This window comes from Lutra lutra, chromosome 8, assembly GCF_902655055.1.
Source record: "Lutra lutra chromosome 8, mLutLut1.2, whole genome shotgun sequence".
Classification (NCBI taxonomy): domain Eukaryota; kingdom Metazoa; phylum Chordata; class Mammalia; order Carnivora; family Mustelidae; genus Lutra; species Lutra lutra.
In genome coordinates this window covers 25,280,146-25,295,694 of record NC_062285.1, presented here as the reverse complement: position 1 = coordinate 25,295,694, position 15,549 = coordinate 25,280,146, and the positions used below count along the sequence as shown (strand labels likewise).

The following is a 15,549-nucleotide window of genomic DNA, read 5'->3' as shown; positions in this document are numbered from 1 at the left end:
TGGTATGTTCTTGTGTGTTTCTCAGGATTCTTTGTTGCAGACAAGATCGACTCTAATTAGCATAAGTAGAAAGGCATTTATTACAGGGTATTAGGTAGTTTAAGAATGTATGGGAAAACCAGATAACCGTCATTCCCCACAGACCAAGATGAATGCCAAAGCACACCTTGAGACCATCAGGGCAAAGACCGCATAGCATCACAGAGTCACTACCACTGACCCTAGACACTGACCGCCGGAACCTCCACAAAAGCTGGTCCCAAAGGACCTAACATGTTGTCACCTTGCTTTCAAGGACATCTGATCTGCAACTGCCACTTTAAGTCATTCATTTCTCTTTTCCTGCTCTGGTGCCAGTGAGCTTGCTTGGTGGAAGTCAGGTCACATGCAGGAAGGTTGGGAAATGCATTTTTTAGATCTCCAGCCTCTACAGTTTAGGAGACTTAGTGGAGAGGAATTGTGGGTGGGGGCTGTGTGAACCAATCTGTTACAAGTCACATAAGTAACTCTGTTCTGGCCAATTAAAAATAATGGGATGTGTCCTGGGGAACTTCTGGGAGAAATTTTCCTCCTTGATAGAAATAAAAAGACACAGGAGAGCTCTCTTTACTGCTCCTCTTCTTTTTGCTTTTGGACACAGAAATAAAGGATGTGAAGCTTAGAGCTTCACAGTAGCCTCTGGGAGCCAGGGCAGGGGGAAGTATTGCCCACATTCCCTCCCACCTCCTTATATTGCTCATCTTTCAAAATCTCTGAGCCTCCTTCCTTGAGTCTATAACAATCCTCATGCTTTCCCCATCTCTGAAATGGCCTCCTTGTTTCCTCCCACTCCTCAGGCTACTATCCGAAGTCTCTTCTCTCAATTTCCTGTGTTCTCCTCTCTGTGTTTACTTGCTCACCTCCTATTCCCTCTTCATTCACTTGCAACCTGGCTCCTGATTTCATTCTGTTTATGAAGCATCTCACCATAAGCTCACTGCTGCCATCCTGACTGGCAAATCTGGTAAGTATTTTTCAGTTTTTAACTTCCTTATTTTTTCTGATGCACTTGATAGTCATGATCACCACTCCTCTGTCTTTCTTGAAATTCTTTATTCTCTTGTCATCCAAGACAGTATATATCCCTGGACCTCCTTCCACCTCTCTTTCTTTCTTTGCCTCTTATGTGGGCTTTCCTTCCACGCCCTACTCTTCTATTGCCTCGTGCACGGTTCATGGCTTCACCTGCTCTGCACTCCCCAGGTGGTCTTCATCCTCATATTGTTCTGTTATCCTGCTGTCTGCATACGGATGATTCTAAATATGTACGTCCAGCCCAGAAATCTTCCCCAACTTCACACACGTACACCCAACCATGGCTAAGCCCCTCCACTAGAACGTCTTGCAGGCCCCTCAGAAGAACCTGTCCAAAATGAAGGTGTCATTACTCCATTTATTTATTTAACTATCTTATTTATTTATTTATTTATTTATTTGAAAGAGAGAGAGAGACAGACAGACAGAAAGAGAGGGAACACAAAAAGGGGGGAGTGTGAGGGGGAGAAGCAGGGTTCCCCACTGAGCAGGGAGCCTGATACAGGGCTCGATCCCAGGCCTCTGGGATCATGACCTGAGCCAAAGGCAGATGCTTAACAACTGAGCCACCCAGGCGGCCCATCATTACTCCTTTTAAACCTGTTCTTCGCCTGTGATTGCCACCTGCTTCCTTACCTAACATCATGATCTGAGGTCAGCCTTGACTCCTCCTCTGACTCACATTTCCAATCAAAATCTAATCAGCTGCTGATTTTACCTCATCATTTCTTACTCATAATCCTACAACAGTTTTCTACACATCATTGGCAAAATGGTTTATACAAATGTAGCATGATTATTTGATTCTCTTGTCCCAAACTGTTCAGATGTCTTCCAGTATCTACAGGATATGGCTCAAGCACCTCAGCAGAGTGTAGTCCTTCTTTATCTCTCTAACCTTGCCCCTACCTGTCCCCATTTTGGATTTTAGCGCCAGAACTTCTTAACTCCTTGACTTGTCTGAAATATATCTTTCAACTGTATGATCCTTTACATTTACCAATAGTTTTTAACTCTGCCTGAAGCCCTCCCTTTATCACCTGGTCTGTGCCTTCAAGCTCAGGTACCACTTCTTAGATGCCTTTACTCATTCAACAAATCATTGGCACTTACTATGTGCCAGGCACTGAAAGAATCAATGGTGAACAAGATATACTTCCTACTCTAAAGGAACTTACAATCCACATACTGACCTCCTTCGTCTCCAATTCTGGGTTGAGTAGGTTGAGTGCCCTATTCTGTGCTCCAGTTATAGATACTGTAGGCTGTCCATGCAGCAACCACACTCCCCTTCCTCCCCCCCACCCCCACCCTTTTATGTAAGGTAGTAGGAACTAACCCCATTCCAAGCTTCAGCAGTAGATACTGATACATCAAGTCAAGCATGGTGATTCCATGCCGCCCGGCTACTGATTAATTCAGAATCTCACGCTTAAGCCAATTAGTGCCTGGTTTTCCTCTGGAGAGGGGAGATTACTTGAGTTAGCCCACTTGAAAAGAAAGGAAAAATTCCTGTTCCTATTTTAGGAAAGATATTTCTTTTCTCCCCCAGACTTGAACAAAGAAGCATATTGAGCGGTTCCTGTTGGCAGCCATCTTGTGACAAAGCCCACAGACAAGAGCAGAGCCCAAAGATTTAAGGGGGTTGGAGGTGAGAGTGGGACCAGAGGCATACTCTAGAATTGGTTTCACCTCTGGACTCAATATACAAGCTGAAGAATTTCCCTATTTTAAATCCTGTTTGAGCAGGGAGTCATTACAAATGACTTACCTCCATCTCCCACTTGAATAGCTCATCCCTTTTCCTTTTCCTCCATTCCCACTGGGCCACCATTAGCTCAAGCCCATGTTATTGCTGGCCTGGATGACTTCCATATCTTCTTATACAGGTTCTCCTCAGATCATCCCTTCTTTGAGTCGATTCTCCATATTACCTGGATAGTGATATTTCTGCATCCCAATGCTGATCATGTCATTTCCTGCTTCAAATCATTAATGCCTATTAGTAAGTTCATGACAAAGTTCAAACTCATTTATTCAGAGAACAGTTTGGGTCTGCTCCTAGCTAGGATTTTGTCCTCCTCTCCTCTATTCTTTTTTATCTTCCCTATTCAAAAATGTTACATAGTTGTTGGAACACATAACTCTCTCATTTGCATTTGTGTATGTTTTCCCTGTAGCTGGAACTCCCTACCATCATCTACCTACCCACCTCTAATCCGTCAAATCTCACCTGAAACAGCAGTGCCATGTAGAGATTCTTGCTCTGTGCTCTCGAACTCTATAGCACTTTGATGTCTTCTTTGTCATAACATTTATCTCACTGTGTTGGAACTCTTTGTTTATTGAGGCCTTTCCAACTAAACTCTAAACTTCTTGAGAGCAGGGACCAGGTGGTATTTACACACATGTCTACATATCCTCATTATGCTTCCATAATGTCTCTCTGATTGCAACCTTCCATAAATGACTTTTTAAAAAAGAAGAGAAGGGGATGGGAGGAGAGGAGAGGAGAGGAGAGGAGGGAAGGGAAGCTTCAAACTGTCCTGCCCTCAGTGTTTCATGCCTTTGGAGTGTGTATTAAAAAGGCTGCTTTGTTCAGTAATTGTGGGGAATGGGGAGGAAACAAATAGTTCCCGATACAGGTAATGTTCATGTTCCCAATTGTAGCAGCATATGGCATTAGTTGTAATGGCCTAACATAAAGCATTCCCAGACAATATTAATGACCAACTAGGTTAATGACCGAAGACTAAGCCTCAGGCCATGAACACATTCTCCTTGTCATTAATCCCTGGAAAATGACCTCAGCTGTGTTCATTACAGCTCAATTATGCTCACACTCCTCACAAGGAAAGCATTTCAGCCTAATACCAAGCTATGTCCCTTCTTTTACTTTGACACAAGGGCAATAAAGATACAAAACAAATTATGAGTCCAAACACTAGGCATGGAAAGGAAGCAACACTACAGTTTATTAACTCCCAATCATCAGCGGAACTAAACCAGAGAAACTTTGAGGTCACAGAGAAGGCAGATCTAACCATTCATGATTCACACCTTCTCTGGGTGTTCTTTTTTTTTTAAGATTTTGTTTATTTATTTATTTGACAGAGAAGAGAGATCACAAGTAGGCAGAGAGTCAGGGGGAAGCAGGCTGCCCGCCGAGCAGAGAGCCCGATGCAGGGCTCGATCCCAAGACCCTGAGATCATGACCTGAGCCGAAGGTTGAGGCTTAACCCACTGAGCCACCCAGGTGCTCCTCTGGGTGTTCTTTGAAGGCATAACTGAGAAACACTAAACATGTTACTTCTTAGATGTTTAGAATTTGAATAAAAATCTAAAAACTCAAAGGTAACTTTCTGCCAATAGGCAAAAATATTAAAACTGGGATTCTTCCAATACCAACTTATCATTCAATCAATAATTATGGAATGCTTCCTCTGAGCAAAGTTCCATAGCCAAGTTGTGAATAATTCAAAAAGGATAAGACCCTCAAAGTCCATGAAATTAAATTACACAGAATGAACACCCATTGTGGTGGCTTTAAACATATCATAAAATATGTTAGTACCCTTTCACTAACAGGTGGGGGCTAAATCCTCTCCCTTCCAATCTAGCCTTAGTGACTCGTTTGTAACAAAGAAAATGCATCAGAAGCAAGTCTATGTGACTTCTGAGGCTACCTCACAAAAGGTCATACAGCTTTACCCTGGTAGCTCAGATACTTGGTTTTGGGTCCTAAGCTACCAAGTAAGCTGTCTAGCTTCCTCAAAGCAGCCATATTGTGAGGAAGCCCAGGTCATGTGGAGTTTTCCTACGTAAGTGCTGTGGTCCAGCTGACTACAACACCCAGCACCAGCCACATCAGTGCAAATGCCTCCAGGAGATTTCAGACTCCAGCTGTCGTGTCATCCCAGACTTTCACTCTTCTCAGGTGAGGCTCCACACATTATAGAGCAAAGACAAGCTGTTCTCACTGCCACCTGTTGCAAGTCCTGACCCACATAACTGGTGAGCCCAACAAAATGGTTGTTTTAAGTCACAGAGTGTAGAGTAGTTCCTATGCAGCAGTGAGTAGTAAGTAGAACACACACCCAACAGATAATGGTGCTTGGTAAGAGGTGACATGTGCACATTCCCAGCCCAGTTGTGCCCTACAAGAACATGGGAGGAGGTACAGTTATCTAATGAAACTGCATTTAACCTGCATCTAGTGAAAAATCTCTGAGGCTGCTTCAGTTAGGCCATGTGGTACATTTAATGTGAGGAAAATTAATGCCCAAGTCAAAGTAATACTGATCTGGTACAAATGTGGCCTGTATCACAAGATAATATGAACTCTTTCTGACCATGGCTTCTAGAACACCTCTTGCACAGGTGTAGTCTTCTTTCTTTTCTCCATACAGTCTTTCTTCAGGATTCCTGGGTTCCTAGTCTCATTCTCAGATCTGCCCCTCCAAATCTAATCACTGACCTAAGTGACCATGATCTCAACTGCCCATCAACCATCTCAGCTAGGAAATCCCATTATTTCTTCAATGCCTTTAACTTGGTGGTCCTACATTAACTGCAGCCCTTTCAACTGCAAATTGTATTTCCCACCCTGATGCTGTTCCTGTACCACTCCCTACAGCTCTGAGATCCAACACTCTGTAATCCTGGCTGGCTCCTCCCTGTGCCTGGGCCCCACTAGCAATCTATCCTATGGTCTTGATGATGCTGCCTTCAGAACGTCCCTTGAATTCATCCACTTTCCTCTTTTCCCACGGCCACCACAATGCTGCCTCTTCACCTTCCACCTGAGTTAATCCATTTGACCAAACTGAACAACCATTCTTCCCCCCATCTCCCCAGTGCACCTTGAGTACAATCACCAGATTAAACTTCCCAACCCCCTTGGGGCACCTGGGTGGCTCAGTGGGTTAAAGCCTCTGCCTTTCAGCTCGGGTCATGATCCCAGGGTCCTGGGATCGAGCCCCATATCGGGCTCTCTGCTCAGCGGGGAGTCTGCTTCCTCCTCTCTCTCTGCCTGCCTCTCTGCCTACTTGTGATTTCTGTCTGTCAAATAAATAAATAAAATTAAAAAAAAAAAAAGAAATGAAGGAAGAAGTGAGGAAGTGGAAAGAGCACATTCAAAAGTACACAAGCTTGAACCAACATGGTGTTTCTGTGGGGCAGGGGCCAGCTTGGTCTTTCTGGGGGGCAGGAACAGCCCAACACTACGAAGGCACCAATTCTCATGAGTGGTGGGAGATACAGCAGGGCATGGAGTTAGATAGGGAGGCAGAGGTTGGAGGTGAAGTGACTAATATGTATGTTAAAAAGCTTGATCACTTTGTAGTGTATACAGATATCAAGTTATAATTTTGTACACCTGAAACTTATATACTATTATATGCCAATTTTACCTCAATTAAAAAATAAAAAGCTTGGGGCACCTGGGTGGCACAGTGGGTTAAAGCCTCTGCCTTTGGCTCAGGTCATAATCTCGGGTCTCAGGTCATAATCTCGGGGTCTTGGGATCAAGCCCTGAATCAGGCTCTCTGCTCAGCAGGGAGCCTGCTTCCCTCTCACTCTCTGCCTGCCTCTCCACCTACTTGTGATCTCTCTGTCAAATAAATAAATAAAATCTTTAAAAAATAAAATAAAATAAATTAAAAAATAAAAAGCTTGAGCTTTATCCCATGTATAATCAAGTATAATCAGGATTTTAGACCTTCATTTTAGAAGAAAATAATAGATCTAATTAGTGGCAAAATCAGAATTTCATTTTATAATTATCATTCTGGAAAATATACAGAAGATGGACATAGGGAAAAGAGAACAGAAGCAGAGATCCAGGTGGAAGAGATTGTAAACTTGATCTAGACAGGTAGAGGGGCATGGGCAAGAGGGACCAGATTACAGAGAAACGAGGGAGCAGAGACAAGAGAACCTGGAGATAACTGGACAAGGTGGATGAGGAAGAAGGAGGAATCAATGGTGAATTCTTAGATGACAGGCAAAATGGTATTACCACCAATGAAAGACATGCAGACCAAGAAGAAGGTCACAATTTCTCTATGGGGTGAATTGAGTTTGAGGCATTTATGGGACAAACAGAGGATAAACTTAATAAGCATTTGGATTGCAAGTCATGAGAAACTGGGGGCAAGGCCTGAGCCAAAGACATGATTAGGGAGTCATGAGTGTACAGATGAGAGTTAAAACCATGGGCATGCATGACATTGCTTGGGGAGTGGAACTCGATCTACTGCTCAGGAAACGGCTTCTCCAGCTCTGGATTGAGAGACTAGCATTTCAATGTCCAGGATTATAAAAAGCACTCATTAGTAGTAAACATGGGTGGCAGGCCAATGTTACCTTGACATTGGAATTTAGTCTTCTTATACTGTATATACACCATGGTTTTAGTCAAGCATGTTTCTAGGACCTTTGATTATGACCAGGCTAAATACCATATGTTCCATTTGACTTCCTATTTTGGCATAGAATTCAATGAGATACTGTTACCTGCACTAGTAACATATGCTCTCCAAATGACTATTAAACTTTGCAAAGCAGCCAGACAATTAATTTTTAGCAGAGATGCACTAATAGCCACCCAATCATATACAGCAGCCTGAATGGCATGCATTTTGCATTTGCCAGAGAGAACATATTGCAGCCCATATTTCAATCGTCTTCCCTCAGAGGTTAAGAAAATTTTGTTAGTTAGTCAAGACAGGAATGCAAATTTAAATTTGCTCATGATTGGAACAGTTCACCTGATCCTAGGAGCATCTGTTTTTCTAAAACAACTGTCTGATTGTTCAAAGTGGTCACTAACTGTTCAGACACTGGGATGCAGAGAAGTTTGGGCAACTTCTCCTTTTAGATTGACTGTGGCTCATTCAGGAATCCAATGAGATGAGTTTGGGTGGATGGTAGTTTCATATCATGTTAACATAACATCAACAATTACTAATACTGACTGCATATTTACTTTGATCCAAGAACAGTGCTAAGTACTTTACCTGCATATCTCATTGAATTATCCCAAATCTTACATGGTAGGAATTATTATCCCACTTTACAAATGGTGAGACATTTTCAATCTAGAATAAACTAGATAATTGGGCTTTTCCATTTATATTTATTTTGAGGGAAACTGAATCAACGATTTAAGGTTCACTGATGCCTTACCCACCTGACCAGTTTTATAGGAGCCCTGTAATGGTATTCAAGCTGTAAAGACCACTAATGAGCATCTGTTGTGTTTACCTTACTAGGATTCATTCCTCCTTGCTCTTTTCCTTCTGGAACTCTTAAGAGTTCTTTTTCCAATCAAGTAAAAGAGCTTTTTTCCTTCTGGAACCTTGCCTTCCCACTCCCTGCTGATTCAGGTGGAGTTATCAGCCAACTGACACACCTCTTTTCTCCTCACAAATCTAGACATAGAAGCCAACCTGCTGGGTCAGAGAACCCATCTCTGGACCCAGTGACTGGCCAAGAGCAAAACCTATTACCCAGCAGGGCCAAACAGATGTTAAGAAATGACTTTGTAAGGAAAGCCCTGCTCTTTTATCTGGGCCCACTAGCTCCAAGAACAAGTAATCCTGGAGCTGCTAGAAGAAAGAATCTGCTAGAGCCTAAAGACATGGAGAGAGGAAGGGAAACAGGGTCTGAACTCTGTCACCCAAAGTCCTCAGTCCAGCTTCTCCTGGAACCACTTCCATCCCTGGACTCCCCATTTACATCAGTCAATACATTTCCCCTCCATGTTAAGATTGGTGTGAGTTCAAATCTGTCACTTAAAATTGGAAAGACATAAAATGAAATAAAAATATAGTCAGCAAAAAATTATCTGAGAGAGGGAGTATGACTCATTGATTTTAAATTTCACCCTCTGAGACAGATAAATCTGTACGATACACACTAACTACAAATATTATTAATATCAAGATTTCAGACGTACTCATTAGGAAATTTCACTTTAGAAGATAGAAAATTCAGTTTAAGAAGGATTTTACCTACTGACTTAGATAGAACAGTTACATAAACATTTTCCGGGGATGTTTTGACAATCGACCAACTTTAAATGAACAATAAAGGTAAATGATACTAAGAACCCATCCTACTATAGACCTGAACATCCAGGACCCCTGTCTGGATCCCACTCTGTTCACAGTGCTTTAGATGGCTATGCCCTGTATTAACACATAATTATTATCCTTTGAATTTCCATAAAGGTGGTCAATATTACATTTTCATATGTATGAGCTAAACATTATGGAAACCATTACAATTAGCGAGGTCATCTTGGGCAAGCCATTTACTATTTCTGGATCTCAGCTTGATGTTATAATAGAAAGATATAGTATCTGTCCTGACAGCATGCACAAAAGCACTTTGAAAAAAAATAAGGATTATTATTATTAACTCAAGAGCAAGATTCCCCAAGACAGACTTTAATTCTATCCTATGCTTTTTGCCTTTTGTAATCTGGAGAAAAATCCATGGTCTTAGTAGAAACTCCAAATAGATACCTGTCACAGGTCAAATTTAGAGGAAAATGAGGTTCTAGTTATACAACTAGGACCTTGGTCACACCCTTAACCTGCTTTTCTGCCCATGTAAGACTTTGTCACCTCTAGGAAATCTGTCCAAACCAGTCTACTTTCTAACTCCCAACAAAGTCTGGACTCCGTCCTAATTCGTTCACTCATCTCACCTCAGATTCACTCTCATCTACCCTTTAACATGTTACTAAGCTTGAACCAGTTTCCCCACTCTGATAGGGAGTGCACCCCAGGGTTTATTTGATTACGGATTATGCACTGTCTTATTGCAGTTCTCATGTGATTCTCTAAAGTTGTCCTATAAATTCCTTGTTGTTATAATTTCCATGTCTCTACCTTGTCTTTCCAATTAGTTTTTAAGTTCGCTAAAGCTAGTGACTGCCTTGTATTCTTCCTGCACAGAGTACATACTCAGCAAGTATTTGTTGGTTGATCAATAAAGAAAATTTCTAAATGAGGAAAATATCTTAGGAAAGAAGAATCAATAATAAAATGAAATGAAATGAAACTAGAGAGATAAAGTTTTACAAGAACAGATTATCAACTGGAATCTATTCAAAACAGACCAGAGACCTAGTCTATTCATAGTCTACTCAAAGGAATCCCAGAAATCGGAAATCAAATTTTTAGAAATGGAAAGAATCTTCAAGATAATTTAATTCACATCCTTCGTTCACTGAGAATAATCACTCACTAATTTCTCTGACTTATCAATGGAAATTTTTACATATTTAATTTTGCTATTATAAAACTTGACTCTTGGCAATTTTCTTAGAAACAGAGTCCAAGAGAATGTAACCTTGAGAACACAGGAAGTCTCATAGATATAAAATATTTCTTTATCTTAGAATCAAACCAGATGTCTTGAGCCAAATGTGTGGTATCACCTTTTAATTTAAATTACAACATGGAAAAGAATAACGATAAATAAGAAAACATCACTACTCACCTAAAAATGTGTACAGTACAGAGTGGCTCAGAAGTAAGACCCCCCTGAGGAATCCTGGTGGTCAAGTTCTTGAGCTTTGACATGGTATCAAAGAAAGCCCTGGGTTGAGCATCAGAAACCCTGATTTTGAGACTTTGCCCCATCAATTTCAGTTACATGACCACTGACAGTTTTTCAGATTCTGATTATCAAAAATTTCTGTCTTAAAACCAGGATTGTTGAAGGGATTAAGTGAGATAATATATGTCAAGATAATTTATAGAAAAGCATAATTTGCATTATTGCCTGGCTAGCTAAGTTACATTAAAAATATTTTAATCTAGCTGTCTACCCTTTCAGAATCTAAAAGCCAAACATCCTAATACCACCTCTGTAGCCTCTTGGTTATACATCTCTAAGCTATCATTAGAGAAATGATCAACAAGTCCCTGGCTCTAGCATATTCCAACCCTTAAAGAGTTCCCTAAACTCATGTGATTTCAGCAAAAGACACATAGCCAAGAGCTTCCTGCTCTATAATTAGTCACATCAGGCTGGAGGCTCCCCACAATGTGGTGAACACAACACTGTCTTTTCTTGCTTCCCAAGATTTCTGCAAAGATGGAGGAGGCAGGCTTTTTCAATGGTGGTCTTTACCACCAGCACCTGTCCTCGCTCTGAATCCACCCTTCCTTGGTTGTTTGAGGACCTCCATCTTGCATAGATGCTCCTCTTCCTACCACTCTGACTCTTCATTGGAAGAATCAGTGAAATCCACCCACCTCAAGACGGTCAGCATCTGCTTACAACCCAGGCGCCCTTCCAGATGCCCCACAACCTGCACCAACTTAGAAAGTTACCTTATGTACTTTCCAAAAGTCACCTGCTCTTGTGCAACAGAATAAATTAGGCTTCCATGGGATAGGACTCCAGACAGCAGAGTGTGAACAAACCCAGATGATTCCCTCTTCCAGCAAATAATATCAAACACTTTTTCTGGCATAAAAGCCATACAGATGGGAACAATTCCACCATCTTTTTAAAAATTATTTTTTATTAATATATAATGTATTATTTGCCCCAGGGGTACAGATCTGTTAATCGTCAGGCTTACACATTTCACAGCACTCACCAGAGCACATACCCTCCCCAATGTCCATAACCCAACCACCCTCTCCATACTCCACTTCCCCCATCAAGCCTCAGTTTGTTTTGTGAGATTAAGAGTCTCTTATGGTTTGTCTTCCTCCCAATCCCATCTTGTTTCATTTTTTCCTTCTCTACCTCCCAAACCTCCCACCCTGCCTCTCAAATTCCTCATATCAGGGAGATCATATGATAACTGTCTTTCTCTGATTGACTTATTTCGCTCAGCATAATACCCTCTAGTTCCATTCACTTCGTTGCAAATGGCAAGATTTCATTTCTTTTGATGGCTGAATAGTATTCCATTGTATATATATCTTAAAATCAACACTGTCATAGGGTACAAATAAGACATAACGCTGAATAAAGCATTAGAGTTGCCTCTGTTCTAGACATATTCCTAGAGGTCTTATATTATGTTTAACAGAGGTTAAAGGGACCCTACAGATGAGCATGGCCCCCCCAAGTAAGCAAGTGCCACAACTAAAGCTCAGTGAAAGGATCACCTAGCTCACTCAGGATCGCCCAGTGAGTGGCAAAGCTGGAAACAGAGCACAGGGATCTCCAATTACAGATCTGTTGCCACCTGCATAACCAAATTAATCTGTTCTGCCCTGAATCATTTATAGTTTACACTGAATATAATGTCTGGTTGCCTCCTTATTCAAAACCAAGAGGTGTGGTCAACTGCTCTCCTTGAGTTCCCTACAGCCCAAAGACTCCACAGCATAAAACTGTGGAATTGCAATCAAGCCACCTGATAGTCACCTCTCCCCTAACTGGGTGTTTATGAGCTCTCACTCTGACCCTTATACTATGCTACTTTCTTCAGTCAGCAGGCACACCGTCAATACTGAGACTGACTGGCTGATTGATTAGCTAATAAATAATAATGTTTACAGCTTCCTTACTGAACTCACAGCCAAACAACTCTGCTAAATGGCTTCTCTTCCTCCTTTCTTCCCTGTTGACTTGCTTATACATTTTGAGACTCGTCATGTGATAGGTTGAGAAGCAATTATTTTGAGATTCACTCTTAAAAATGAAAAAAGCAACAAACGTGAAAAACAACACATGGGAAAATTCCCCTGAACCAGTCATGGCCCTGAAAACATGCACTGACTACAGTTATACATGGTGCTCCAAGGTTGTCCAATCTAATGGTCCATCATGGTACCGAGAGCTATTTCCCTGGCTTCTGAGAGAGACATACACGCAAACCTTTAATCTGGGCAGGAGGTAAGCATGAGGGATAGATCCAAGGGCAAAGGCTGCTGATAGACAGAAAATAAAGTCTGATGCAGACACCTCCAGGGCAGCACCCAAAATATTTGAGAGCACCAGGAATAAGAAAGCCTGAGTGTGTGTGTGTGTGGCAGGAGCAGCTGGACCAGGATGCTGAGCTGCATTCTGTTTGGGTATTGAGGATTTATCCTCAGTGCCCCCAATAAAACAAACAAATAACTGATTGCTCAGAAGCATGGGAAAGAAATCAGAGCAGTAACCTGGAGGCAAACAGGCCCATTTCTCCCTAAAGCTGATTTTTATGAACACATTTCTTCTCTATATTAACATAACGCAAGACTTATTTCTATTAAACAATATTAGATAATATGCATACCTGAATAGGGGCATATGTGCCTATATATTTTTTTGCAAATGACTCAGACTCCCAGTTTTCTGGAATTTCTTGGTCCTCATAGATACTGCCACTGCATCGCCTGCCACAGTCAGAAATGCTAAGATGTTTACCATCCACATACGTGACTACAGGTAGACGATGGAGGATAAAGGATCATTAGACAATACAATTATGAGGAAGGGAGAGGAGTCAAGGATAATTTCTCCAGAAAACAACTTCAATTCTTTTGAATACTTATCTCCCAGTAGAATTGGAAGTCAGCAGAAGCCCACAAGATCTCAGTCATTTTAAATGGCTCTGTGGCCTAAATGACCTTTGGGGTAACCAAAAACCATGATATTTACCCCTCTTAATCTGACCTAGCTCATCACTCCGGAGGTCTGTTCCCCACTGGTTCCTCTTCCAGGTGCTCTTAATAAACGCATCAGGCCTCATAAAGCTGCATTTCCCCTTCTCAGTCAGAAAACATAGATCAATATACACAGCAGAAGCACTTATGCTTTGTTCGTAAAATCTCCTGTGCAACTGTTAGAGCATTCACACACCAAGCCTGATGCGGGCTATTTCCGTCAACATTACCCTGGCCTATGGGCTACCCAGCGAGGAGAGGGGGAGCAACATGACAGTAAAAGCAAACTCTGAACCTAGATCCTAGCAAAAAGTCAATCAGAGTAAAACAAGGCGATGCCAGTGTCCCCGTTTGCTTAGATATGCTGAGTGGAGGCCTTCTTAACATGATGGAAGTCAGAGAAGCTTAAAGTAGGTCAGTGGTCCACGCGCTGGCAAGTGCCTGGACAAGGCCTCTGCCAGCGTCTTCCCAGCAATCACAACTGGGAGGTGAGCTCTGCAGTACAAGTGTTAAAAAAAAGGCCACAACCTCCTCAGCTGCTTCTACAGGGAAGTCTGAGTAGACACATGGGCACCTAGAAAGACGATCTTATTCCAGGATCTTATTCCGCTGCTCTGTGGGCAAAAAAATTCCACAGTTGCTATGAGAGATTCAAAAACAAACAAACAAACAAACACCATCACCTCAATTTCTATGTAAAAGGCAGTGGGACAGGATGCTGAGAAGCCAGGGGGAGGCGTTGGTGGGAATCTATTTCCAGGGGTTCATAGCACCTGTTTGCAAGCCTATCTCTCAAAATAGCATTAAGCAACAAGTTTCTAAAATGGCAAATCTAATGCTTCTTTTCCCTGAGAGTGCTTTGTCATGGCTGATACTCTCACCCAAGGAATCATTTCAAACAAGCCTGCAGGATAAAGCAGAGGGATTTTTCGCATGTCTGCAGCTACTGCAGCAGCCCACTGTGCGGGCAGGCAGGCAAGCAGGCTGGCTGGCGAGGCTGGAGCTGGGCGCTGCCTGGGCCCCACCTCCTCCCGGAGCACTCACCATCAGCAGGCTGAGAGCAGAGTCGGGCACCAGCTGCACGGCCATGGTCTCCGATTCCCATGCACAGTCAGTTCGCCTGGGCCCTGGATGACTGCGAGGCATCCACAAATACCTACGGCAAACAAGCCAGAAATCCAGACTCAGGGTGCAAAAGACTCAAGATGAAGACAGGCCACGTTTCACATGGTGGGGGGGTGGTGGAGGGGGTGGTCAGGCGGATGTTGGGAAGAAGGGGTGGGAACAGTGCTTAGGGATGAAAAAAAAAAGAATGAAAATAGGAAACTGCAGGTTATTTAAAGGTGAGCCCTCCCTAGCTTCACTAAGCTGCATGAGCACAGAAATCACATCTAACACAAATATAAAAGCTGGGAACACAGAATTTTTAACTGATACATTAGCCTAAGCAGCAACTCTTCTTTTTAACTGACAATTAAAATAAAACATTCCCTATTGCAGATAAATCAACCAACCCGAACACCACCACTACCACCCCCACCCCCCACCCCTCATCTCTCAGCAATTCTGCTACATAAACATACTGAATGTCACAACCTACCGCTTGCAATCTGGTCAGTGTCTTCTTTTCCTGCAGAAAGGTGTGTCCCTTTTGCAAAATCAAGTATCTGGGAGTGAGAGAGCCGAGCCTGTCCAAAAGCATCAGGCAGTCACTGGAGATCAGCAAATGCCCTCATCATAACCGAGTAATAAGTCAGTTATGAAATGACCCCTTCTACCATCCTTAAATCTACTTTTCCTCTCCAAGTGGACTGGCCAGCTTAGTTCCCCGTGGGGCTAACATACT

General features: G+C 42.3%; 1 protein-coding gene across 1 annotated transcript in view; it reads right to left on the bottom strand.

Annotated features, from left to right (window-relative positions):
* Window positions 1-14,807, bottom strand: part of FRMD4A (FERM domain containing 4A) — a 622,361-nt gene extending 607,554 nt beyond the window's left edge. Inside the window, exon 1 of the mRNA XM_047739601.1 lies at window positions 14,748-14,807. Within this exon, the coding sequence (XP_047595557.1) occupies window positions 14,748-14,792 (45 nt within the window). The 5' untranslated portion in view covers window positions 14,793-14,807. The remainder of the gene's footprint in view (window positions 1-14,747) is intronic.
* Window positions 14,808-15,549: the final 742 nt, after the last annotated feature.